Source organism: Sorex fumeus, unplaced genomic scaffold (assembly GCF_029834395.1).
Source record: "Sorex fumeus unplaced genomic scaffold, SorFum_2.1 ptg000037l, whole genome shotgun sequence".
Lineage (NCBI taxonomy): Eukaryota > Metazoa > Chordata > Mammalia > Eulipotyphla > Soricidae > Sorex > Sorex fumeus.
The window spans coordinates 26,656,196-26,682,253 of NW_026606094.1; the positions used below are offsets into that span (position 1 = coordinate 26,656,196).

General features: G+C 46.6%; 1 protein-coding gene across 5 annotated transcripts in view; it reads left to right on the forward strand.

Moving 5' to 3' along the window:
• Positions 1-25,129, forward strand: part of SRPK2 (SRSF protein kinase 2) — a 208,768-nt gene extending 183,639 nt beyond the window's left edge. For 3 of the 5 annotated variants that reach the window (XM_056118338.1, XM_056118340.1, XM_056118341.1), the window contains 9 exons: positions 929-1,094; positions 2,290-2,315; positions 3,846-4,095; positions 4,909-5,391; positions 12,008-12,108; positions 12,224-12,331; positions 16,248-16,317; positions 16,976-17,068; positions 23,476-25,129. In XM_056118338.1, the coding sequence (XP_055974313.1) occupies positions 929-1,094; positions 2,290-2,315; positions 3,846-4,095; positions 4,909-5,391; positions 12,008-12,108; positions 12,224-12,331; positions 16,248-16,317; positions 16,976-17,068; positions 23,476-23,660 (1,482 nt within the window). In that variant the 3' untranslated portion in view covers positions 23,661-25,129. Of the gene's footprint in view, positions 1-928; positions 1,095-2,289; positions 2,316-3,845; positions 4,096-4,908; positions 5,392-12,007; positions 12,109-12,223; positions 12,332-16,247; positions 16,318-16,975; positions 17,069-17,378; positions 17,472-23,475 lie in introns of all 5 variants that reach the window. The other 2 variants (XM_056118342.1, XM_056118339.1) reach the window with 2 other exon arrangements.
• Positions 25,130-26,058: the final 929 nt, after the last annotated feature.

Here is a 26,058-nt window from a genome sequence, read left to right on the forward strand (position 1 = left end):
CCATATGGGGTACCAGGGATCAAATCAGGGTCATCCATGTGCAAGGCAATTACTGTACCTGCGTCACCGGTATAGATTGATTCTGTTATTCCCCCTGTTACTTTATAGATTTGGGGAGAGGTTATGCTGAAGACAGCTTCACTTCATTGCTAGTGAATGATTTGAGATCAGCTTGAGTCCCAATGTTGTGTTTCAATGCTATACTGCACTGTCTCTTAATGGTTTCCTGTCCTTTAATGATTCTCGTGGTTTAATTAACCCACTTAATATGTCCCAGTGGTAAAGTCTTTTTCTGTGTTCATTGTCAGATGAACTTGTGCTTTATAAGTTGTGTTTTATAAAGAAATCTAACCCAACCCTAATGCAATAATCAGTGTTTTAAAAATCTGGAACCTTGGGCCAGAAAGCTAGTATAGTTGGTAAGGCATTTATTTTGCGTGTGGCTGACCTGGGTCTGATCCCCAGCACCATTTATAAAGATATGTATTTTGCTTCCCTGAACATAAATGAACATGAGAATGATTCACATTGAAATGGACGGGGATGGGGGGCAGTTTCAGAACTATAGGACAGCGGGTCAGAACTACAGTGCAGTTTGCTTTGTACGCCACTGGCTGGGGTTCTGTCCCTGGCACCCCGTATGGTCCTCTGAGTCCCACCGCAATGAACCCTAAGCTCAGAGCCAGAGCAAGTTCTGAGCATAGCTGGTGTGGCCACCCACCACTGCAGTACTTCCCCCCTCCCTCCTCCCCAGAAAAAAAGAAGAAGAAAAATTGTGGGATAGAACTGGATCCCTCTGGGGCCTGATAGGGAGAGATGTTGACTCAACAATGTCCTTTTGTACCTGTTGTATTTTGTGTCTCTCGATCACTTACCTGTTTTGCAAAATAAATGTTGGATAACAAATTTTTCAATTTTCCGTGACCAGGTCCTTCAGGGGTTAGATTATCTACACAGTAAGTGCAAGATTATTCACACTGACATAAAGCCCGAAAACATCTTGATGTGTGTAGATGACGCATATGTGCGAAGAATGGCGGCTGAGGCCACTGAGTGGCAGAAAGCAGGGGCCCCTCCTCCTTCGGGGTCCGCAGGTGAGGATGCCGAGCCAGGGCCCCCCCTTCCCTATGTGGGTGGCCTTTGACAGTCTGCAGAGTTGTCCTTTGGAGGCATCCAAGTGTATCTCTCCCCAGAGACATTTTTTCTTGAGGAGGAAGATAATGAACTAAGTCAGGAATCAGTGTTTTACTGTTTCTTGACTTCTCACTGTTTAAAAATGAACTTTTTAGCTGCAACTTCATCTGCCTGTGAGCCGTTTTCTTATTTGCAGGTTCTCAGCAGAGGAATATGGTCAGGGAGCTTTCCTGCAATTGAACGAGTCATTAGAATTTTCCTTTCAGCTTCAGGGACTTTTTGTTTTTGTTTGTAGGATGCTCTGTAGTTAGCCAATCTGTATCAGTCTCAGTCTCCACTAGATTTGGAATCAGGTACCACAGGCCTCACAGTGGGTTGGAACAGACACAGTTTTTGTCAAGTAGCTTGTTAAGATGTTTTTAGTTTGGGTTTTTACCGAGTATCACTGTGTGATGATGAAAGCGCTTTTTGCGCCTCTGTCCTCCCTTCACGTTATCAGTGACTCCCATTAGGCCAGTATGAAATCTTTGGGCTCTTGGGAGATACATCACCATCAACGCTTCTCAGCTGTCTCCCTTGGGGTCTTGGTTAGGTCAGGGGACCCCTGCTCAGTCTTGACAAGCCCTGGCCCTCGGATGCAGCATCTAGGTCAGTTTCCACTGTCCTTACCCTATCCCTTTCCTTTCGGGAGTGCACCCCATCAGTGCCTGGGGCTGCACTTGGTGGTGCTGGGGTGGAGGTTGGAGGCATGCTACGCTTGGCTGTATATAGCCTTTCATCGTTTCCCCTGATCCATTAATGTTGTATTTGATTTATTTTAATTGGAGAAGCTTGCCAGATGGTTTTCAGGCATTGATGTATATCTTATAATGTAAAATGTTTGTCTCACTTTTTTCTAATGAGCATATGAGCTCTTATGTATTTTTTTGTCTGCCCACTAGGATTATCTTGGAAATGAATTTATAGTTTATTTTAGTTGAAAAAAGAGAAACACCATTAGTTTGCTATTTAAGAAAACCACCTTAACAGCTTTTGAAGTCAAATTGCCATTAAAAATGGCAGCAATTTATTTTATAGTTATATCATCTATATAAATAGCTGTCTTTTTTTTCCTCTAAACTTTCATTTGATTTATTTTGTTTCTCTTTGTTTTAGTGAGTACTGCTCCACAACAAAAACCTGTAAGTAGTCACGTATACAGATACTCACCTTCATGTCAATGTAAATGTTTATGCTTGTATGATTTTTCTATCATTAAATTCGACTGTTCGAATCTTTCTGTTTCTGTTTACAACAATTTTTTATTTAAGAATTGTTCGGGGGACTGGCTTTAGGTTTTGTGCCTTTCTCTGTGGGCTTCAGATATTCTAATGTATTTAAACTTACAATACAGTTGTTTATAAATGCTGCCTTCTGATAAATGCCTTATTGTTTTTGTCAGTTGAAGTGAATCTTATAATTAGTCTGATGCAAATCTTTCCAGGTTCCCATCTTTATTGTTGGGAGCTGTACTCCTCATTCTTTGATAAACTGAAAGATGGTGGCATCAGTGTTGAATGTGATCATTCCAAGTCACTCCATATTTTTTCTGTTTGATTTCTGGGGTTTTATTTAAACCTCTTGGTCTTTTTTGTACTTTAGCCAGTATGAAAGAATTTTTCTGATTTTGTGGTCTTCTCTTTCAGTACACTTAGTCCAATAAAATGAAATAATGCTGCTTAAAATAAAATTGTATCCTGATAGATCTAAGCCTGACTTAGTTCCAGTAGAAGAATCTTACCATTGGCTGTTTACAGAAATCTTTTATTTCTGTATATCGATATCTCTTCTCGATATATAATCTTAGAGACTTAGAAACAAGGAGCGAGTGTGTGTGAGCTAACATGCGTGGACAAGATCCACCTAAAATGTACCTAAAAGTTTTAAAAGACCTCTATGCATCAGAATGATCCGAAAGACAAATCCAGATGTGAAGAGAGCTGGGGTAGATGTCTCAGTCCAGGGCAGAGCTATGAGGAGAATCCCTGGCCTGCTCTGGAGCCAGGTCACTCCCTATATTCCGGCTCATGGCTGAGTTTGGGGAGATAGGTGTGCTCCGGGTCACATGACTATGTCTAGACACAAGCCCAGGATTATTAGTTTTTTTTTTCTTTTCCTGACTCTCCTTTAATTCATGTGCTCATTTGTGATAGTTCACCCAGTCTTGGCTGTTAGTAAGGCCCCAAGACAGAACTGCTGTTGCTTAGCAATGAGTCTGATGCATACCTCTTTGGGCAGGCTTTTGAGTCAGACATGTTAGAATACAACCCAGAGGGAGGCAGTTTGTGACTTTATATCTTGGCAGCAGCATGTGAAACTTGCAAGAGGTGCTTCTGGTTCAAAGGATGCGTGTCTTCGCTCATTCAGTTATCTGTGGAGGCTAAGCCAAAGGGACTTCCTCCATTTAAGCGCTGTTGCTTGGCAGGCAGGCTCTCCCAGTTGGTTCATTAATTGCAATTAGGCAAAACTGTTATTGATGGTGGTTTGACCTCACCATAGCCACAAGGTGAATGTATGTCTGGGCATGCAATTTTAATTGACGGTGGCCTGGGGGAGAGTTGGGGGGAAGGGATTAACCTGTTGGTATTTGCCATATTGTCAGCATTTATTCTATTGTGCAGTGCTTGAAAACGAAGCTAGCTGACCTTTGGTATTTTCTTAACATGTTGTAGATAGGAAAAATATCAAAAAACAAAAAGAAAAAACTGAAAAAGAAGCAGAAAAGGCAAGCTGAATTATTGGAAAAGCGCCTACAGGAGATTGAGGAATTGGAGCGAGAAGCCGAAAGAAAAACAGTAGAAGAAAACGTCACGCCTGATGTACCCTCCAATGAGCAGGATGGTGAATACTGCCCAGAGGTGAAACTAAAAACAGCAGAGTTAGAGGAGGCGGCCAAGGCAGAGACGGCTAATGACAACAATGGTCAGTAAGAGCAGACGCAGGGCTGATAGCGGGACCCAATCAGTCACCACTTGGTAGATGAGGATGATTCTCCTTACTAGGAAACACAGGGCACATTCTGGTACTTTTTTTTTTTATGTGCCAGAAGTATGATAATATTTTTTTAACGCTTTTTTAATGGGCAGGCACTCTTTTGGGGTCATGATTTTGTTTATAATTAACCTTTTAGTTATCAGTAACCTTTTACTTAATAGGCCTTTTCTGAAATTCTTGTGGAGAGCTTGGTTAGAGATGGAAGTGTATAGCTCTGGAGATTGTCATTCCCCCATGGCTTTCTCTACTAAGAGAATGCCAATTAATAAAAATAAAAACCTTATAGATTTTACCCTGGGAGCTAAAGCTTTTGCTGGGTAGTCTATGATTAAGTACATTAAAATATCTTGTCTATGGAGAGAAGTATCTAGTGCCGTTGTTACAATGAGTTAATGAGTTTCCATTTCTTTTTTTTTTTTATTTTTTTTGAGGGGGGGGTCACACCCAGCAATGCACAGGGGTTACTCCTGGTTCATGCACTCAGGAATTATTACTGGCGGTGCTCGGGGGACCATATGGGATACTGGGGAATTGAACCCGGGTCAGCCGCGTGTAAGACTAATGCTCTACCCATTGTGCTATATCGCTCCAGCCCTCGATTCTTTTTTTTTAAAAAATATTGATTCACTGTGAAATGGTTATAAATGGTTTGTCATACAATGTTCCAATACCCATCCCTGCACTGTTTTACTTTTCCCTCTATCAGTGTGAGTCCTAAATCTTAACTCAATTGATTCTTAGGTGAAACTGAGGATCAAGAAGAGAAGGAAGACACTGAAAAAGAAAACACCGAGAAAGATGAAGACGATGTTGAGCAGGAACTTGGAAACATAGACCCTACGTGGATAGAATCCCCCAAAACCAATGGCCATATTGAGAATGGCCCTTTCTTACTGGAACAGCAGTTGGATGACGAAGATGAAGAAGAGGAAGATGGCCCCAATCCTGAGGAGTACAACCGGGATGAGCCTGATGCAGAGAGCGATTATGCATACAGCAGCTCCTATGAACAATTCAATGGGGAATTGCCAAATGGACAACATAAAATGCCCGAGTCACAGTTTCCAGAATTTTCTCCATCAATGTTCTCTGGGCCCTTAGAACCTGTGGCGTGTGGCTCTGCTCTTTCCGTGGAATCCCCTCTCACTGAGCAAGAGGAAGGCAGTCCATCCCATGACCGAAGCAGGACCGTCTCAGCCTCCAGCACCGGGGAGTTGCCAAAAAGTAAGTGTATCTCCTTCTTCAGACAATTCTTGGTTGCCCAAGCCAGACCCTTGGCAGATGTCATGTCGGTAGTTAGCTGGAGTCATGTAGGTGTGCATTGACTTTGTTTCTTTTAAAGAAGAAAAAAAAACACAACTACTTCCTTATTTGTGATTGAAGCAATGTAATTTTAAATAGTTTTATCTCTGTCAGCTCCCTTTTCTGAGCTTTTCTCATTCTCTTTTTATAGGAAGTGACATTAGACATTTGGAAAAATCCTTCCAAATCTCACAGCTTTAACCCCTTTTTTGGAGTTGGGGATGTGCTCGAGGGACCTAGAAGTTGCCAGAGATCTAACCTGGGCCGACCCTCAGGAGACCAGCATCCCACCTGCTATCTGATCGTCTAAAATTTAGGTTTAGTTAGTTTCTATTTATGAAAAAATGTGCCTGCTGTTTATTCATATTGAAAGAGAAAGAGAAGCGTCTTATTTTCTGTTTCTAATGATAGTATTCTGCCATTGCAATTTTCACAGAATTTTAGAGGAGGTGAAGTGGACTTAAATGTCACGTGGACTTCCTCCAAGCCTTATTTTAAGCATGAAAACCACATCACGCACACATGACACAAGGGTAGCTTGAGCAAGCAAATGCGAGGTATTCCAATTGGCATCCAGTGTGGGAAAACTCAGAAGTCTCCACTGCTCCTGCTAGTGACAAGCTTGGTTTTTACATAGGAAGAGAATAGATGTTGGCCCAGGAAACGCTCCAGTCCCCTCCTGTGTGGTGGAGGCAGAGTCCTGCTGACTGGTGGTTACCCACTACTGACTCATCCTTAGGTTGTGGGTAGACTTTTCCCCTCCTAATGCCTCACACTGACCACTCTGGTTTGAAGTTGCAGAATCAAGTGCTCTCACGTGAGAAAACAGCACCTCTGCGTTTGTACTTTGAAGCAGAGATACGTCTCTGCTTCACTAGTTGTGGCACCTGTCACCATGTTGGGTATGGTTGTCCACCACCCCCCGCCCCCCCATATCGTGTAGTGCTCTGATGCCAACTGGTATTCCTGTCTTTTAACTCAGTTTGTCAAGGCTCCACAGGGTCCCATTTCCTGCACACATACACCCAGGCCAGTGGCAAGTACCCATTGTCACCGGTGCTTCTGACCAATCAGCTTGGAGTCAAAAGTTCGTGGCTTCTCAGATTTGGCTTATGAATTTGAGTACCTAAATCAGGAAATAGGGAGCACAGGGAAAGCTTTTCCTGTATTAGAACGCTAATTTATCATGAGCCGCTGTACCACAGAAGGAAGTGATGTGTGGGGTAGTGTGTCTGGGAGGGGTGGGGCACTGTTCTATTCTTCCAGGTACACTCTCACTTGTACCCCGCCCCCAATCTCACTCTCTCCTGTCTCAGACCCAAAAATTCTCTTTTCCTCTTGCCAGTGTTAATCATGCTTTTGAATAACTTGTAACTTTTATTTTATTTTATTTTATTTTTTGGGTCACACCCGGAGATGTTCGGTGGCTTACTCTGGGCTCTGCACTCAGAAATTGCTCCTGGCATTGTTCAGGGGACCATATTGGGAGAAGGGATCGAACCCAAGTTGGCAGTATGCAAGACAAGTGCCCTACCTGCTAAAGAAAAAGCTTTCTTTTTAAAACGCTCTATGTATAAAACCCTTGTTTTAAAAACGCAGTGCTGTGTTTAAAAAGCTTGTAAATTTTTAAAAAATTGTTGCGGTCGGCTACACTTAGGTTCTTTTTTGGTGCTCGGGCTGGTCTGGCAGTTCCTGGTTGTTACCCAGTTGTTTTGGGGACAGTGCGGTGTTGAAGACGGAACCCCAGGACTTACACAGACCCCACTTGAGCCATATCCCTGGCCCCTAAAGGTTTCCACGCCCCATGCACAGTTGGTCTGTGTGAAATATTCAACTTGGTTTATATGTTCTTTTAACACAACTCCATTTTGGTGGGTTGGGGATGGGGGCGTCAGGGGTGCACGGCCAGCTGCCCTGCTTTCTAAAGAACCAGGGTCTGTGTCTCTGGGCCAACCTTCCACTATCCTGGACTGGAGTTGACCATGTCTGCGGACAGTTTTTGTTATTCTTCATATTCTTTTAACAGAATGTTTTATAATGTGTCAAGAACATCGCAGGAATAATCTATCAATATATTTACAATTATTATAAATATATATACTATCTAAATATGTATTATAGATTTTGTAGATAATAATTTATATAATTTAAAGATATATAAATATATTTTAAAATTATATGTTATATCAATCTATATAAAATAGAAGCATATACCGATGTTTGGGTTGTAGTTACCTGTGCTAAAATGGATTTATCGAGGGGCCAGAGATAGGATTTATCAGTGGAATCACTCTCCTTGCATGTGCGAGGCCCTGGGTTTGGTCCCTGGGTTAAAACAAAACGAACTCTTTTTTTTAAGCTTATAAACTGATGGAATAAACAAAGGAAAAATGTAGCGATCTCAAATACAGCCGAGCAGCTTGCCAGTTTTGTTTTCAAGAGGGGATAGCGGGTCTGACTCTGGCCTGTTGACTTCTGTTCTTGCTATCCTGTTGGAGCTTTTCCTGCCCTCTGCAGCTCCTCCTGCCATCCATCCATTGTGTGGCCCTTTGCAGACTGCCCAGCCTCTAGGTGGAGTGACTGGAGCTCCTTCCTCTTTCTCACAAGGGTCATTTTTTTCTGAATCTGATGATCAGTCATTGTTTCCTTGACCTTTCTCCTCAGGGGAATGTGAGCTCTTCCTAGAAATTTTTTTTCCTTCTTTTTTTTTCCCCCCAGTGGAACCCCAGCCCATTCGGTTGTCTTGGCCTTGGGAGGGCTGTGTCCGTGGGAGCCCGTGGGTCTGTCTGAGGTGCTCGGGTCAGGGTATGGATCTTTCCCCCTGCCAAGTCTCTTTGTGTCCACGAGTATGCCGCATTTCCTGAACAATGAACAAATCAGTGCCACTTGGTTTTAAGCCCTCTTTCTCCTTTTTCCCAGCACTGTCAGTTCCGCTCTGGCCAGCACACCTCAGAGTCCTGCCTGCTTCATGGGCGTTGCATCAGGGAGACATGGCTTCTCTCTTTTATTTTTTTTATTTTCGCAGATGACGGCCTCTCTGCTAGCAGATCCTCAACAGGATTAAATTCTAGGGCCATCCCAGGAGTAGGGGCTTCTCCTGTTGTTGTTTTTTAGGAGGCCCTCAGCTTTGCAGCTCTCCAGCCTCTGGGTCACCTGGGGCAGCCTCTGGCATGGAGAGTGTTCTTGTGTCCTCCGTGAATGAGGGAATTGGCTCTATGGCTTAAAGACTGGCACTTGGCCTCTTGCTGCTAAGCAAGCAAGAGGCAGCAGGAGCCAGTTTATCTGAGCTGGGTGTTGATGCTGTTTGTAATCCGAGTGTATCATAGGAAGTGCTTGAAGGGATAAGGGAGGCCACCACAAAATGACAGGGAAAGGGGAGCCTTTTGATTTCTTTAGATTTGGTTTTGGTTTTGGTTTGAGGCCCCACCAGGCAGTGGAGCTCAGGGGACCATAGGAGGTGCCAGTTATTGAACCCAGGTTGTCTGCCTGCAAGGCAAGCCCCCTTCCCTCTGTTCTGTTCCTCAGCCCGGACAGGAAAAAGATTTGCCAGGCCAGGCCTGGAATGTGATCTTCTCCCTAGATTAATTTCCCCTCGAGGAGGAGCCGTTGAAGGGAGGAATATAAAGGCTGACTTCCCCTTGCGTCATTAGCTGCCAGGTGCCTTGTGTGGATTACTAAATCTAAAGGGAGAGATCTTGGAGCAGGTGCTCTTGCTGGCTCTAGCCCGACTTTGGACCCCTTCGCTCTTCTCATCTCCAGCCATCACTGTCAGCCCTGCTCCGTCTTATCTCACATTCACTTTTGCTCCCTAGATGATTCACTGTTTTAGAGAGATTTTTGTTTTGGGGCTACCGCTGGTTGTGCTCAGGGCTTACTCCTGGCTCTGCACTTCTGTCTGGCTCAGAGGACCATCTAGGATGCCAGAGATTGATGCGGAGTCCACCACCTGCAAGGCAAGCATCCTCCCTGCTGAACTGTTGTGCCAGCCCCTGATAGAGTTCTTTTCTCTCCCCCCCCCCCCCCACAGTCTTCACTGCGTCTGTGCTTGGGGTCTGTGTGGACCCTGATATCCTCTCAACATCCAATGTCCTCAGTTTCCCTCCCACCATCCAGCCCACTGCCTGTCTTTGTGTCACCCCCCTTTCCCTGTTTCAGAACATCCTTTTTTTTCTCCTGGTGCGGGTCTTGGGCCGTTCGGTTTCTGCTCGATTCCCTGTGTCCGTGTTTCTTCTCAGCTGGTTTCTGGCTTCTGGTGAGACCCCCCACCCCCGTGGGGCCCAAGCACTGGAACCTGGCCGGCCCCAGGGGTCCCCCTAGTGTTTTTAAAGACTTTATTATTGAATCACTGTGAGATAGATCCCTCACAAAGCTGTTTATAATTTCGTTTCAGTCATACAGTGTTCCAACACCTATCCCTCCACCAGCATGCATTTCCCAGTGTCTCTAGTTTCCCTTCCTCTAGCAGGCTCTCTCTCTCTCTCTTTCTCTCTCTCTCTCTCTCTCTCTCTCCTTCTCTCTCACTCACTCTCTCTCCCTTTCTTCCACCCCCTTCTCCCTTTCTCATTGTGGTTTGCAGCACAGATACTGATCGGTTATCATCCCTTTAGCTATTTTTGATGCTCAGTACTTGTCTAGTATGATTATTTACAGCTATTATTGTCATCCTGCTCTCTTCTCTATCTTATCTACCCTCTGCCCCACACACAGTTGTGGTTGATTCCAACCATTGACCAGTCCTCCTAACCGTTTTCCCTGGCTGTAGATATGTCTTCTGCGTATATACATTTATTGTATACCGCAAATGAAGGCAGCCATTCTGTCTCTGTCTCTCTCCTTCTGACTCCTTTCATTTAGCATGATATTCTCCGTGTCCATCCATTTGTTGGCAAATTTCTTGACAGCATTTTTCCTAACAGCTGAGTAATATTCCATTGTGTAGATGTGCCATGGTTTCTTTGTCCATTTGTTTGTTCTGAGGCGGTTTCCAGATTCTGGCTATGGTGAATAGTGATGCACCGAACATAGGGGTGCAGATGGTGTTTCTTCTGAGTGTTTTTGGTCCCCCAGAAGGAGTGAGTCTTTAGAGACTTCCAGCCTATGTTCTCTTCTGCCTCCCTTGAGTCCCAGGAAAGAGGAAGGAGACTGGGACCTGCCCAGTTGCCCAGGGAAGACCTTGTGCCCGGCGCTGCTCCATCTAGAGGCTAGGCAGTCTGGGAAGGGCTGCACAAAGGCTGGACAGGAGGAAGTGCCGAGGAGCCGCAGGGAAAGCTCCAACAGAGGAGCAGGAACAGAAGCGAACACGCCAGAGTCAGACCTGCTATTCCATCTTGAAAGCAGAATGGGGAAGGTCAGGGCTCACTCCCGGTTGGGCTCAGGGACCTATAGGAAGTGCCGGTCATGGGAACCCAGGTTGTCTGCCTGGAAGGCAAGTCCTGTTCCTTCCTTTCTATCTCTTGCCCACTCTCCAGCAGCCCCTTACTCCCTCAGCCCCCAGTGCTGGGTGGGGTGTCAGGTGCCACCACCCCCAAGCCCCAGGTTAGCTCTGGGCCCTTGCTGAAGAGCAGAGCCTCCTCTCACCGCCACCGGAGCGCCGTGACATGCGTGAGCCCATGGGGAGACCGTGCAAGGCTGTATAGTGTTCTGTGCTGGCCAGATTCTGCTGTTTAGTCTCTAAGTTCCATTTCAGAATCCTAAAACAGACAAAAACCGCAGCTGCATTTCATCCTTCGCTGAAATCTGAGATTTTTAGGTCAGTTTGAGGTTGGGTGATGAGGATGCTGACTCACTGGAGGAGTCTCTGTCTGGCCCACACTGGCTTTGTTTCCTTTGCTACTTGTTAGCGGGCTTGCTCCTAAAATAACCGCCAGGGTTTGGAATTGACTGAAAAGCAACCCTGGGGCCCTCAGAAGCAGCCGTGTGTGTGTGTGTGTGTGTATGTGTGTACTTATCCTAAGCAACTGCATGGTGTGTGTTTTCTCTGGGTCACCTTGGAGTTGAATGTGGCCCTGAGCATTCTAGAATTTTACCAGGACCTTGGCCCATATTTGACAAAGTCACTTCCTGGGGATTTTCCTTGTCCATAGTTGATGGGTTCAGAGCTTAGTTCTGTGGTTGTTCGTTGTCCCCGCGCCAGTGAGATCCGTGCACTCAGCCCGGGCAGTGGCAGAGGTCGGCTGTGGGTACCAGGCACCAGGAGGGGTTAGCTGCTAGGGCAGCCTCCTTTCTGCTGCTGTGCCCCGCCAATCCGAACCGGGTGTGGTCCACAGGAAGGGGGTGAGCTCTGCCACTGCGAGCCAGCAGGGAAAACACCTGGCAGGCTGGGGATCGAATGTAGGCAGCCTGTGTGCCCCCCAATATTCTCAGAGACGGAGCCTGAGAATCACAGAAACTGTTGAGTTTCCCTTATGAGATTCCGGGCCTAGGTGGCCCTGCTGGCTGTTTTTCTAAACCGCGGACCCCATGCCCGGCAAGCGTGGCATCCGCACATGCTTCTCACTCAGCCCTGCGTCCTAATCTATCTGTTATTTACTCACCGCAGCGAAAACCCGGGCCGCCGACTTGTTGGTGAATCCCCTGGATCCACGGAATGCAGATAAAATCAGAGTGAAAATCGCCGACCTGGGAAATGCCTGCTGGGTGGTAAGTGGCCCTTCCCTTCCCGAAACCCGTTGGTCGCGATCGTGTGTGTCAGAGCCTCGATTTCCGCAGTCCATGTCCACGTCCCTCCCCAGTAACGCCCTCTGTTCCCTTCCAGCACAAACACTTCACGGAAGACATCCAGACGCGTCAGTATAGATCCATAGAGGTTTTAATAGGCGCAGGGTACAGTACGCCTGCGGACATTTGGAGCACGGCGTGTATGGTAAGAATGGCCTTTTGCCACTCTCTCCCACCTATGCACTTGGCCCCATCTGTCCTTACGCCCGCAGTGAGGGTGACGTCACGCTGGTCCATGTGAGATGCCGAGGGGAAGGTTGCTGCCGCGGGTGTCTTAGGAAGTGGGAAGCATCCTGGGCCAGAGGCATCTCAGTGGGCTCAGCTGCTGTTGTGGCAGCAGAAGGGCTGGGTTTGCTCCCCCCCCCCCCCCCCCCCCCGCTCCAAAAGAAAAAACCGCTGGGCACTGCCCGGGTGTAACTTAGAAAATGGGAAGAAGACAGTTTTTCTCAAACCATCTCATTCTCCTCAGGCCTATTTCAGGGAAATTTTGCTTTATTTGTGTCTCCCGAGGACCCACTCCTTCAGCCTCCCCACACGCTACACACATCAGCCCTGTCTCCCCATCCCGGGCAAGAGGGGGCTTCTCCGGTGGGGATGGTTGTCTGTGTGTGAGTGCTGACACCTTCTCGGTGGCCTCTGGTAGAGCCTCTTGCCCTGCAGGGGAGGAAAGTATTCCTCAGAGCCAACGCTCGCCCTACCTTGTTTTTAATTTCTTTCTTTGAAAGGGGCTGCACCCAGCAGTAATAATGGGGCAGGGGGCAAAAGGGTTCCTTCCAGCAGTGCTTTGGGGGAGTCAAGGGCCATGCCCTATGGAGCTCAATGGAGCGTGCACTCTGTGTGTGTGTGTGTGTGTGTGTGTGTGTGTGTGTGTATGTGTGTGTGTGTTTGTCTCTCCACATGCCTGGATACTGGTAGGACTGAGGGCCCCTGCTGGCCTGTGTTCTACCGTGAGAGCTCTGTTATGGCACTATTTCCTCTGCCTTTATGAAGGGCGATCTTGAAAACCTTTTAGCGTGTTCATTGCCCTCGGCTGTCTGGGCACTTTGGAACAGCCCCAGTGTGCTTATACAGTGCACGGTGAGTGGACACTCAGCGCCCTGGGGTGTGCTGCCTCACCCAGCTGTCAGCCCTGGGGGTGCCACTCCTCACCCTGCACCTCATACTTTCCACACCTGCAAGATTGATGAGCATGAATGATCCCTCTTACCTTAGCCAGTCTGTGTCTGTCTCAGCATCTTTTAGTGAATTCAGCCACATTGTTCTTATGCTTAAAATGGGAGGGTTGGTGGTAATGGGATGTTTCTTAGACTGGTGTTGTATTTTCTTAACTCTCCAGCAATCAAATTCAGGACTTGACAGCTGTAAGGCAAGTGCTCGTCTCCCTCCCACTCAGCCCCATTTCTGGCTCCTTCCAGTTCTCTGATACTCTCAGCCATGTGTCGTCCAGATTCTCTTCTCATGAAGTGAAAGGACTTTTCAGAAAGCAAGGCCGTTGCCTCCTCATTCTCACAATTGCACGGCCCGAGAGCCTGGAGCATGGGCTTTGCCTGAAGGAGCTCTGAGTCTGGTCCCAGGCACCACGTTGTTTCCTCAGCACCCCTAGGTGACAAGAACAACAGAAAAAAAATTTTTTTATAAAATGCAATGCACAGGGCCAGAGCGATAGTACAGCAGGGAGGGTGTTTGCCTTGCACCCGGGTTCAATCCTTGGCATCCTATATGATCCTCTGAGCACTGCCAGAAATGATTACAGAGTGCAGGACCAGGAGTAACCTCTGAAAGTTGCTGGGTATGACCCAATAATAATAATAATAATAATAATAATAATAATAATAATAATAATAATGGGCTGGAGCGATAGCACAGCGGTAGGGCGTTTGCCTTGCACGCAGCCAACATGGCCGACCTGAGTTCGATTCCTCCGCCCCTCTCAGAGAGCCCGGCTAGCTACCGAGAGTATCTCGCCCGCACGGCAGAGCCTGGCAAGCTCCCCGTGACGTATTTGATACGTTAGTGTGGTGGCTCAGGGATTGCTCCCAGTGGTGCTCAGGGACCATACAGTGATGGGGAATGAACACAGGCCGTGAGGCACCAGATGATAATGCTTTGCTTTTCTATTTCTGTATGCCTCTGACATAGCACTAGATCATAGCTTTAAGCATAAAGATTTTTGGTGACTGTCAGCACCTCAGCCGTGCTTGGTGTGTTTGGAGAGAATGCTTCAAAGAACTGTTGACCATGGACTGATTCCTTTGTGCTCATCTGAGACGCCGTTATGTGGAGCAGAATCCACCTCACCCTGTGAGGCTGGAGCAGGAGGAGGAGGAGGAGGAAGTGGCGCAGGGGAGCAGTGGGTGGCTGAGGTCAGGGCGCTAGAAAGGGAACATAGCTCAGGCCGGAGCTGTGGGGAAGGAATGTTCCGCCTCTGGATGTGGCGAGATGGAGCCTCCCACCGCATCAGCAGAGAGATGGGCCCCAGTTGGGACTGTCCAAACCTGGGCACTGAGAACTCTTTCAACTCTGAAACCTTGTGCTTCTAAGTGTGCAGGTTTGGGGGTGGGGGGGTGTGATTCTGGGGATGTAACCTGAGAAATAGGACACGGTCACTGAGGTGAGTAAGTGATGGTGGCTCAGTCCTCCCTCTTCGCCTCTTTTGCCCTCAGATGAGGACCCGCCCTTGCACACAGTCTCGGTCTAGTTGACTTCTGTTTTTGCTTAGAAAAAGTGGCAGGAGCCGCAGTGGGAAAGGGCTCTGCAAAGACCTGGGACGTGTGCGTGTGTGCGTGCGTGTATGTCCATGTAAGCACCTTGAAAAATGGCAGGAACCTCAGTGGAAAGGGGGCTGTAAAGACCGGTGGGAGGGGGGCTGTTGTGTGTGTATTTGTCTGTGTGTGTGTGTGTGTGTGTGTACACGCACATGCTCTTTTGAATCTATTCGACACCATTCCTGAGAATCAATCACAGGTGCTTCCAGCTCCGCAAGGGCTATTCTGAGGTTTTAGGCTTTTGTTTGTTTTAGTTCCTTATCATAAAAGATTTTTGTTGTTCTTCCTGGTAACCTGGTAAAGCTGCGATCTTGTTTGCCTGCTCCTCCACTTTCCTTATGGTTTCAAATGAATCTGTTGAATTCATAGGATCAGACTGCAGTGATGCCTTGGATAGTTTTGTGTGCCAGGGCCTGAGGTTCCTCCGCTGTTAGGGCCATGCAGAGAGACACTGTCCTTGCCCAGGCTGATTCTGGGGTGGGGATGAGAAAGAAGGAACGAGGGACCGTAATGGCTCCCTGAAGAATATTTTTTTTCTTTTTGAGTCACAACCGGCAATGCACGGGGGTTATTCCTGGCTCTGCGCTCAGGAATGACTCCTGGTGGTGCTTGGCTTCCTCCTGACTCCTGGGACCATGCGAGAGTCGCTTTCTTGGCTCTCACTTTTTATTTGTTTGAGTCTGGGACTCGCTGAAAAGAGGATGGAAATAGATGATAAGGTGCTGAAAAGAGATGCTGGCCACAGCTCCCCAGGCCCAGCGGAGTCCGGAGAGCTGCCTTGGGGCTTCCTGCGGGCAAGCGAGATTCAGACAGGCTCCCAGCACCTGCCCAGGCCTTCAGACCTGGTCTTCCATCTCGTGACTGTAGTCAGTCCTGCTCGCTTCATTTCAGAGATGTAAGGATGTTTCCGAAGCTTCTTTGAGCATTCCTAGAATGAAGTTTGTTGTTGTTGTTGTTGTTGTTTCTGTGTGTGGGGATGGGATTGTTTTGTTTGTTGTTTGGCTTCTTGGGTCACACCCAGTGATGCACAGGGTTTACTCCTGGCTCTGCACTCAGGAATTACTTCTGGAGGTGGTTGGGGGACCCTATGGGATGCTGGGAATCGAACCCGGGTCAGCTGTGTGCCTTGCAAACGCCCTCCTCGCTATGGCCCCAATGTAAAATTCTCCAGGAGGCCCTTTGATTTGTTTGATCTTGGATCCTCAAAAACGTGGGATCCTTTGAACCAGGAGAAAAAGTTGCTGACTCGGGTCCATTTCCTGCGCCAGCCTGAGCCTGTGATCTGTTGCATCCTAGGCATTTGAGCTGGCCACGGGCGACTATCTGTTTGAGCCGCATTCTGGGGAAGACTATTCCAGAGATGAAGGTGAGTCTGCCTGCCCTCCCACACCCGTCGGCCGCTTGGCCCCAGCTTCCCGGGAGGGGTTGATTTCACCTCCCCGCAGTAGAGCTGTGCTCTGGTTTCTGGACACCAAATTCAGGTGCTTTTCATTTGCGCTGAAGCCCCCTTAGTGGCAAGGAATGGGCAGAGTATCCGGGAGCCCTCGGGGCCGCTCCTGCAGCTGTGGCTACTGGCCAGGGAAGGTGGGGGTGGGGGGGTGGGAGGGGGCGGAAGCTGTTCTGTTGACCCTCTGGTCTACTCACCACCTGCCCACTTCCTGGTGTACCATTTGGGAGCTGAGTTGGGAATCCCAGATTCCGGCTAGTGAATCCCATCCGTAGACCTGACCATCTCCATGCTTATTGACTTGGCAGTGCTGGGGTGGGGGGGTCAGGGGGCAGCGGGGGGGGGGGGGGGAGCACTAGGCATGTGGGCGCAGCTGCTGCCCTGTTGGGCCTGTGCCGGAGGCCTTCCCTCCTGGCGCTCCGCGTGAACACGCTGCAAACATGTTGGTTTGAATTGAAATCTGATTTTTTTTTTTTACTAATTTCAATTTTTTTCCCTTCTTTTATCCCATCCTTCCCTCCACCCCTCCTCCCATTCCCATATCCTTTTCTTTTTTTTTTTTTTCTCTCCTTCATAGACCACATAGCCCACATCATAGAGCTGCTAGGCAGTATTCCAAGGCACTTTGCTCTATCTGGAAAATACTCTCGGGAATTCTTCAATCGCAGAGGTAGTACCTCTTCTTTTCGAAAAGCGCCACGATGCAGACAGAAATGGAATAGCAGCCGCCGTTGGTGGCATGAACGGTGACAGGCAGTGCTCCTAAATTTCCAAAAGCTGGTCCAAACACTGAGCAGGGAAGTCTGCATTTGGCCCGGGACTGTGGTCACCTGTGCCTCAGCCTCCTCGGCACCCCGGGGCGAGCCCGAGGGCCCAGGCCGCTCCGTTTCTGTCTGCGCGGGCCTCAGCCGTGTCTGCATGCCGTGTACTGATTAAACTGTCATGTGTTTCTGTTTTGCTGGCAATGTTTCCCAATGCAGATCACATAGCATTGATCATTGAACTGCTGGGGAAAGTCCCTCGAAAATACGCTATGTTGGGGAAATATTCCAAGGAGTTTTTCACCAGAAAAGGTAACGGTATTTATGCAACACTCATTTACCTCTTAAAGTGCTCTCCCCAGAGTGGGAGGAAATTTTGCATTTGTATTTGGGCAAAGAAGAAAGATTTGGACTTGGATGACCGAGGAACCTGCTGAAAACACTGCTCAAGAAATAAACTCCAACCATCTATTCATGTGGTAAAATAATTTTATAAGAAAACCTTTATAAAACTTGTTATCTCCTCTACCTCTTCGCTCACCAACTCAAAACACCTATCTATGTATAAAAGGGGTTTAAGGTGGGTTTTTTGTTTTGTTTTGTTTTTTGGCTACTCCTGGCAGTGCTCAGGGGTGATACAAGGTGAACTACTGGCAGGGCTTGGAAGGATCAGAGCTGGGGTTCGAACTGGGTTGGTCATGTGCAAGGCAATCACCGTACCTCCTATACTGTCTTCTCCAGCTCCAAGTGATATTTAAGAATTATCTTCCCATTTTTAATTTTTTTCCCTCCTGTGATGCTCCCAGCTCTGTGCTCCCAGCAGTGCTTGGACGGGGCCCATACCTGCAGAGTGCAGTATAGGCGTTTTGAGCAGTGTTCACAGCCTGCCGCCTCCCGTTTCCTCCTGACTGACTGTTCTGTGGTGAGGTTGGGGGAGAGTCCGCTCTGAGTCCGGTTCCCTCAAGCAGGGCGTGGCAGTCTCCTCATGCCGTTCCCCAGCCGTGTTACGGGCTGTGCAAAGTCCTTGCCTCGTGCGTCTTGAGCGGCAGAGCGGGAAGCCCAGGGCACCTCGCAGCATCGTCAAGTCGTCTCCTGGCTTCTCGGTGGGCAACTTCCGGCCTCTCATGAGAAGATGTCTAAGGGGAGGCCAATCCTAGGCCATCTAGGAGAACGTCATCTGTAAGTCGCTGCGCAAGTCCTGTCAGAGATAGATGGCGCTGGCCCAGCGGGTGGACCAGCTCTCGCCCTGCCTCCAGGACACGTCCAGAAAATCATTTTGAAGAACACCAGAATTTCTTTCGGCCTGGGAAGCCAGTGTATCCTGTCTTGCAGCAACACAGACTGCAGAAGGTTTCCGGATCTCCTGGGGGACAGACCTCGTGGTTGTGGGGTGGCCTTGCTTGGTGGAAGTCGTGCAGCCAACCCCTCAGGCCGTCCTTCACTGAAACACCTGCCTTGCCCTTTCATGAAGATAGTGTTGTTGACCTGCTGACTGAAGCGAGAGGTGTTGACCACCAGCCATGCCCAGGTTGAGCAGTTTTGGTGCCAGGCCATGGGCACCTCCCTTCCATGTTGAGGGCATCAGTTAGGACTGGTGCACGCTCATTCCCTTCATCAGCTGATGCTCATGCCCAACACTCACCCCCAACACAGACCCCCCTACCCCCACCCCCGGTGCCTTGGAGAGGGGTGGCATGCCCCAGGGCTTGCCAGTCCTTTGTCTGGGCTGGGAACCCCCTGTCAGCTCACACTGGAGAGAAGAGAAAGAGCGGCAGGAAGAGGCCGCCTGGTGGCGGTTGAGTGTTGCAGCCTGCACTAAGCTCACTCTGGTCGCTGGAGGATGCCGTGCCCGGGCTCCTTCCAGTTGTACCTGCCAGCTGCAGGCAAGCAGGACGGCCCTCGCTTTTGGCTCTTCTCTCAGCCTGTTATCGTCTGCCCGTCTGTCTGTCCGTCTCTCAGTCCATAGGCATATCGGCAGGGTTTTCCTTCCTCGAGGTCAGACTGTGGATGGGGCTTGTTTTCTGCTCTAAGCTCGTGCCCTGTGGCCCTGCGTCTGAAGTCACCAGCTTTCTCCAGCTCCCATGTCAGTTCAGCGGCCTTTGCTCCCTCCCTTGGCTGCTCCCAAAGGCAACTAGGAAGTGCTTGACAGAGGGTCCAGAGAGAGAGTACAGCCGGAATTCCCCTGGCAACCGCCCTGCCCTAGTTACACCCCTGCTTACCCAGGCTCACAGTCCCCCCACATGGGGTTTCCCAGCCAAGCCAGGAGTGAGCCCTGGGCACAGCATGAGGCTCAGTGCCCTCATGCCCCTGCTCTGTCTGGTTTGCACTTGTGTGTGTGAGAGCTGACAGCCAGGAAAGGAGCAGGGTCAAAGATTTGACTGTCACAACTGTCTGTTGGTAACAGCTGTTTCCACAAGACATATCTTACTGTTTTACTAAATCAAAAAAAAAAAAAACCAAGGAAAACATTCTTTTTTTTGGGTGAGCGCCCACCCAGCGGTGCTCAGGATTACTCCTGGCAGTGCTCAGGAAACCATACGGAGTGCCAGGGAAGGAACCCGGGTTGCCCAAGTGCCAAGCAAATGCCCTCCCTGCTGTGCCATCTTTCCAGCCCAAGGTAAAAATTCCTTGAATTGATAGGGTGCCCTTGTATTTTGTGTTAAAATAATTGCAACCTGTGAACTTTTTTTTTTTTTTTTTTGGTGGAGAGGGTTTTCCTCTAGCAGTGCTCGGGACTTACTCCTGGCTCTGTGGTCACAAATCACTTATGGTGGGCTTGGGGGACCAGATGAATTTTGAGGATCAAAGCTGGTTTGGCCACATACAAGGTAAAGACTAAATTTAAAAAAAAAAAACAAGGAAAAATTTTCCTCCAGCACCCCACTCCTTAAAAAAAAAAAAAACAGGCTGGAGTAATAGCATGTCAGGTAGGGCATTTGCTTGCATGCCCCCGACCCGGGTTTGATTCCCAGCATCCCATATGGTCCTCTGAGCACCGCCAGGAGTAATTCCTGAGTGCAGAGCCAGAAGGAACCCCTGTGCATTGCTGGGTGTAACCCAAGAAGGGGAGGAAAAACCTCTTACATTCTTTGACAGTTTTGCAGTAAAATGTGTTACTTTTTCAAGAGGAAGATGTGTAAAATAGTTTTTAAGATGTCCTGCTATCTTTTTCACCAGGGGGTAGTTGTTACTCGGGCTTCACCTGCCTCTAAGCTCAGGAGTGACCCCTGGCGTGCTAGTGATGGCAGGATGCAAGGCAAATGATCTCTCTAGCCCATATCACCATATTTAAAGTTTTTAAATATTAATTTATTTTTGGGTTTAGGCCAAACCCACCAGTTGGGTGCTCAGGGATCACTCCTGGTGGGGCTTGGGGGACTATGTGCTGTGCCCGGGATTGAAACCTGCTTGGCCCATACATATTTTTAAGATGATTATTAGTGGTAGTGGAGGTAGCTGGAAGTGAGGGCGCACATACTCCTCATAAGGTGCTGCTCTTGTTATTTCCGCAAGTAGGAGACACAAGCTTAAGTGCTCCCAGTTGGGTTTGAGGCCACTCCTTCTTCCTCCTGAAGGTCCTTTGGGGACCCTCTGCTGCAGATGACCTGGTGTGTTAACTTGATTGTCTTGGGTCCCTGGATGGGCGTTTCTAAATTGCTCTTAATCCTGAGCATTAGTCATTTTGCCAAGTGTATGGGATTTTATAGTCGTCATATTTTGGGGTTAGGATGGTTTCTTTAGGTTGATTGGTATTTTGTTCCCTTTGGGGGCCACACCCAGCAGCACTCAGGACTTAATTTCTGCATTCCTGGCAGGCAGGAATGCATAAGGCACGGAACCATAGGGCAGTGAGGATTAGAACCTGGGTAGGCCATGTGCAAGGCAAGTACCCAACCCTCTATACTATCTGCCACCTTAGGTTGGGTTGTGAGAACGTGAATTGAGAGATTAAAGGAGATAAACATTTGATGAGTGGCCTGAGCTTTTGTGTTTATGGAGACTGTTTCCTTCCACAGGATGGAACCCTTTCTCCTAAGTGTTCTGGCCATTTTCTAGTTATAAACAGATCCAACTATAATTTGGAAGTGATGCTTAACTCTCACCTCACATTGAAGCCAGAAGCTTCCAGCCCCTTTAACAGGAAACATTCTCAGAGCCAGAGATGTAGTACAAAGAGTAGGCTGTTAGTCTTGCATGCGCTGACCTGGGTTTGGTGCCTGGAACCCTATGTGGTCTCCTTAGTATCTTCAGGAGTGTTCCCTGAGCCTACAGCCGGGAGTAAGCCGTGGGCATCGATGAGTGACCCTGGTCCCAAACAGAAACATTTTCAAAGATTGAGTCCAATTCTGCAGACACACGATTCTATGAGAAGGCATACTGAAATCACTATAGGTAAAAAGAGTAAGTCATTGTGGGGTGGGATTTCATATCATTTGTCCTAAGTTTTGATTTTTTATGTTTTTTGACTTCCTATAGTCTTTTAGTTATTAACTAGTAAAAAAAGAAAGTATGTTGTTGAATACATTGTGGTGAAATAGATCTGGCTTCTAATCTGGCTTTTTATAATTATAGGCATGATTCTTTGTCTATGTAGTATCAGAATGATAGTATAGCACATCCCCTCTATGGGTGCTCTTGGAGACAGATACTAAAGGGTACACAGGGAGGTTTCTGGGCAGAGTGGTGTGTTCTGTGGATATATCTACCACAAAAGACGTTATGAAATAACGTGACATCTCCCCCTCTCCCCCCCCCCCCCCAGATTACTCACCATTTCCTTTTCAGGTCTTTTTGAACCCTCAGAATTTATTTTTTAATTGAATCACTATGAGATGACAAAATTACAAAGTTAGTCATGGTTGGGTTTCATACGGTGTTCCAATATCGTCCTTACACCAGTGTTCATTTCCCACCCCAATGTCCCCAATTCTCCCCCACCCCCACCCCCCACATGCCCTTATCACCTACCTTTAAATATAAGGCAGACTTTTCTTCTCTCTCTTTCTCCCTCCCCCTTCCTTCCCTCCCCTTTTTTGGGCATTATGGTTTGCAATGCAGATACTGAAAAGCATTGTAGTACTTTAGTACTGTCCTCCCGTTGTTCATGATTTGCTCGAGCAGGCACCAGTAAAGTCTCCATGACTTGTTAGTGTTTTTGGCATATTCAAATACTCCATGGGGAGCTTGCTGAAAAGGTTACCTTTTATGTGCTTTTAATCTTCTTTCAGCACTCAGTTCTTGTCCAGAGTTTACGCCCAGAGTTTTATATCTGAATGCCCTGACTTTCACGAAATTCTTATAGACATAGGTACTGACTGATTTGAATTTGCCTCCAGAATTGTGCTTGCCGTCTAGGGCAAGTAACATTTAAAATGAAAATTAGAACTTCATTCCTTAGGCCCATGAAGCACATTCCAGGTGCTCCTAGATACAGCTTACAGCTCTGCTCTCGGGCAGTAGAATAACGTCAGCTGTCCCAGAAAGCTCTCCAGTGGTGCTGCTCTGTAGGAGTCTTACGCATGCTGTAGGTATACAGAATGTTCTGTGGATTTTAGTGTGTTTCTTTAAAGCTCATTTCTAAGTCACTGTCACTGTCCTCCCGTTGTTCATCGATTTGCTTGAGTAGACCCAGTAACATCTCCATTGTGACACTTGTTACTGTGTTTGGCATATCGAGTATGTTACGGGGAGCTTGCCAGGCTTTACCGTGTGGGCGAGATACTCTCAGTAGCTATCCGGGCTCTCCAATAGGGGTGGAGGAATCGAACCCGGGTCGGCCATGTTGGCCATGTTCAAGGCAAATGCCTTACCTACTGTGCTATTGCTCCAGCCCTTATCAATGACAAAAACTATAAAACTTTTCTCCTAAGATCTGGAACAATAGAAGAGGATTTCCATTTTCACCAGGCTCTCTGAGAGGGGTGGAGGAATCAAACTAGGGTCAGCGATGATGGCTGTGTGCAAGGCAAATGACCCACCCTCTGTGCTATTGCTCCAGCCCCTAAGTAAATTTTTTTAAAAAAATTGGTTATTGCATAAGAAAATATCTAGAGTGGACTCATTTTACCTAGAGTCCCTGTAACCAGAATTGTTACCTTGTGAATTAATCCTGTTTACATTCACTGTGCTCATTGGCAATACCGAAGGGTCTTAAGTACATTGGGTTGGTTACTGCGGGAGGGGGAACGTGGTTTGCTTTGTTGCTGTAATGTTGAGCAGGTTGGTTTTCTTTGCTTTTTTGAAAAGAGCCAGACTGGACCCATAGCAGGAAAATGAAAACTTGGACTCGCTTGACCTTGCCTGTTTTTCCCTGTAGGAGAACTGCGGCACATCACCAAGCTGAAGCCCTGGAGCCTCTTCGATGTACTTGTGGAAAAGTATGGTTGGCCCCCTGAAGATGCAGCACAGTTTACAGATTTCCTCATCCCGATGTTAGAAATGGTTCCAGAAAAACGAGCCTCAGCTGGCGAATGCCTTCGGCATCCTTGGTTGAATTCTTAGCAGATTTTACAAATATAGCATTCTGAGCTAGCAAATGTTTTCCAGTACATTGGACCTAAACGGTGACTCTCATTCATTAACAGGATTACAAGTGAGCTGGCTTCATCCTCAGACCTTTATTTTGCTTTGAGGTACTGTTGTTTGACATTTTGCTTTTGTGCACTGTGATCCTGGGGAAGGGTAGTCTTTTGTCTTCAGCATAGTAGTTTACTGACCCACTTTCTTCTGGAAACAATAACATGTGTCTAAGCTTTGTTTCTTGTGTTGTGTGACATTCAAGTGTCAATTTTTTGGAACAAAAAATACTTTCCCTCCTTGTGTTTTGGCAGGTTTTGTAACTATTTATGAAGAGATATTTTAGCTGAGTACTATATAATTTACAATCTTAAGACATTATCAAGTTGGAATTAAGAACTATAGCAAGGAAATGTATAATTTTAATCTTCTGGCAAAGGGACATCATTCCTGTATTATAGTGTATGTAAATGCACCCTGTAAATGTTAATTTCCATTAAATAAGGATGGGGACTCAAATTTCTGAAGAGCTACTAAGTCTTGAGTGCTTTGTAGCCTATGTTGCATGTAACAGAATTTAACTGCCCAAGGAGTTTTGAGAACTTTCATTCCATAGCATAATCCTTTGCATTGGGGTTTTAAACAAAGTGGCTCTGGGCTAAAGAGTATCATTCCATATGTGGCACTTTACAGGAAGAAAAGACATACTTCTCTTGCTAAAATAAGTATTTGTAAGGATTAGGATTTAGTTTTCTCATACTTTTTTCCCCTTCTCCTAAGTTACTTTTTAAGAAGAGCAGTTTCCTCTTACCAGTGTGTTCTCTCGATACCATGTGCTGTTGCCTCCTCCGGGCACCTGTAAGTTAAACTCAACATAGATTAAATTGGACAAGGAAACATGTTCAGTGTGTGAATGAAAAATACATACCTATGCTGTCGGGTGAAAGGCTTGCGTATGTTTGTCTAAAACCAAGGTGTGGCATATACAATTTACAGTACAATAGGCAGAATTCTAACACTGGGAGGTCAAAGTGATCACATTCATTCCATAGGCAGTTTTATATGTGACTATGGCACGTTTTACTACCTTTTTTATTTTCTTCCTGTGAACTGAAGTTGAAAAACTGATTTTCCCTTTGCAGGTCGCAGTTTTGTTTATGCATTTCCTCTGAATTGCAGAATCCAGGTCACAAACCATAGTAGGCAATACAATTTTAGAATGTAACATACTGAGGTAAATTTAGCCTCTTTTAGAAGTCATTGGATTGAATGTGTTTTTTTTTAATTCATTAAGGTGCCTCTTTTTCTTGACTTTGTCCATTAATATTTATCCATATATGCCTTTGCAATAACTAGATTGTGAAAAGATAACAAGTGTTGTAACAATAATCCATTGTTTGAGGTGCTTGCAGTTGTCTTAAAAAAATTAAAGTATTGGGTTTTTTTTTTCCAGACATTGCCTTGGTCATTGGCCTATATATGAAGTGATATTCAACAAACATTTGCTTTTTTAGTGTAATGTAATCAAAAGTAAAGAAAATATCCACATTCTTGTTGCAGGAAATGTAGTTTTATAACATGCATTGAGGCTATTACAAGGAAATCCATTCATTGTTTTTGTAAAGATAGAATGTAGATGTAGAAAAGATGCTGTAGTATAGATATTTACCTAGAATTTAAGTGCTCCTTTTTCAGATTCATGTTTAATCAAAACTGAATTTCATTGAGCATTGCAATTTTTTAAACTATTCATTGTAAGAAATAAGACACATATCCTCTTAAAAGTTATCGGTGGAACAGACCAATCATTTATGAAAGGTGCATGCTTTTTAAAATTGAGGCTGTGAGATACCTATTTAAGTTCTGTGGCAGATGGTGACTATGCTAACCACAATTTCCATAGGATATATTCTTACAAGAACCGCTTAACACTTGTCTTCCCAGGTTCTATGCCAGTTTTTATCAGGGTTATTTACACACTTGAACTAAATTTAGTTGTCTAAATCAGTTTTGATTCATGTTAGAAAAAATTAAGAATTTTGTTTAAGGCTCCATTCCATATGATACATAGCCAGTTTCCAATGTAGAAACAGTTATCCTAGAAAGAATATATATTTGTATTAGGTACAGCATGGTTTTTAGCATTCTTGGTATCTTCACAAGGAACACATATTAAGTTAAATGAAAACCACTGGTATGCAAAATACTATAACCAGCACCATGATTTTAACTTCCTCTATTTTTCCCTTTGAATACGTAGAACCTTCCGAAAAAAGACAAGCAGTAGTCACTTACGTTATTATAGCAGATTCCAAAAGCTGGCTCTATGAAAGTTAGGACTTGTCTTAAGGCAGAGAACTGTTACACTGTTTTTACTAGGTTA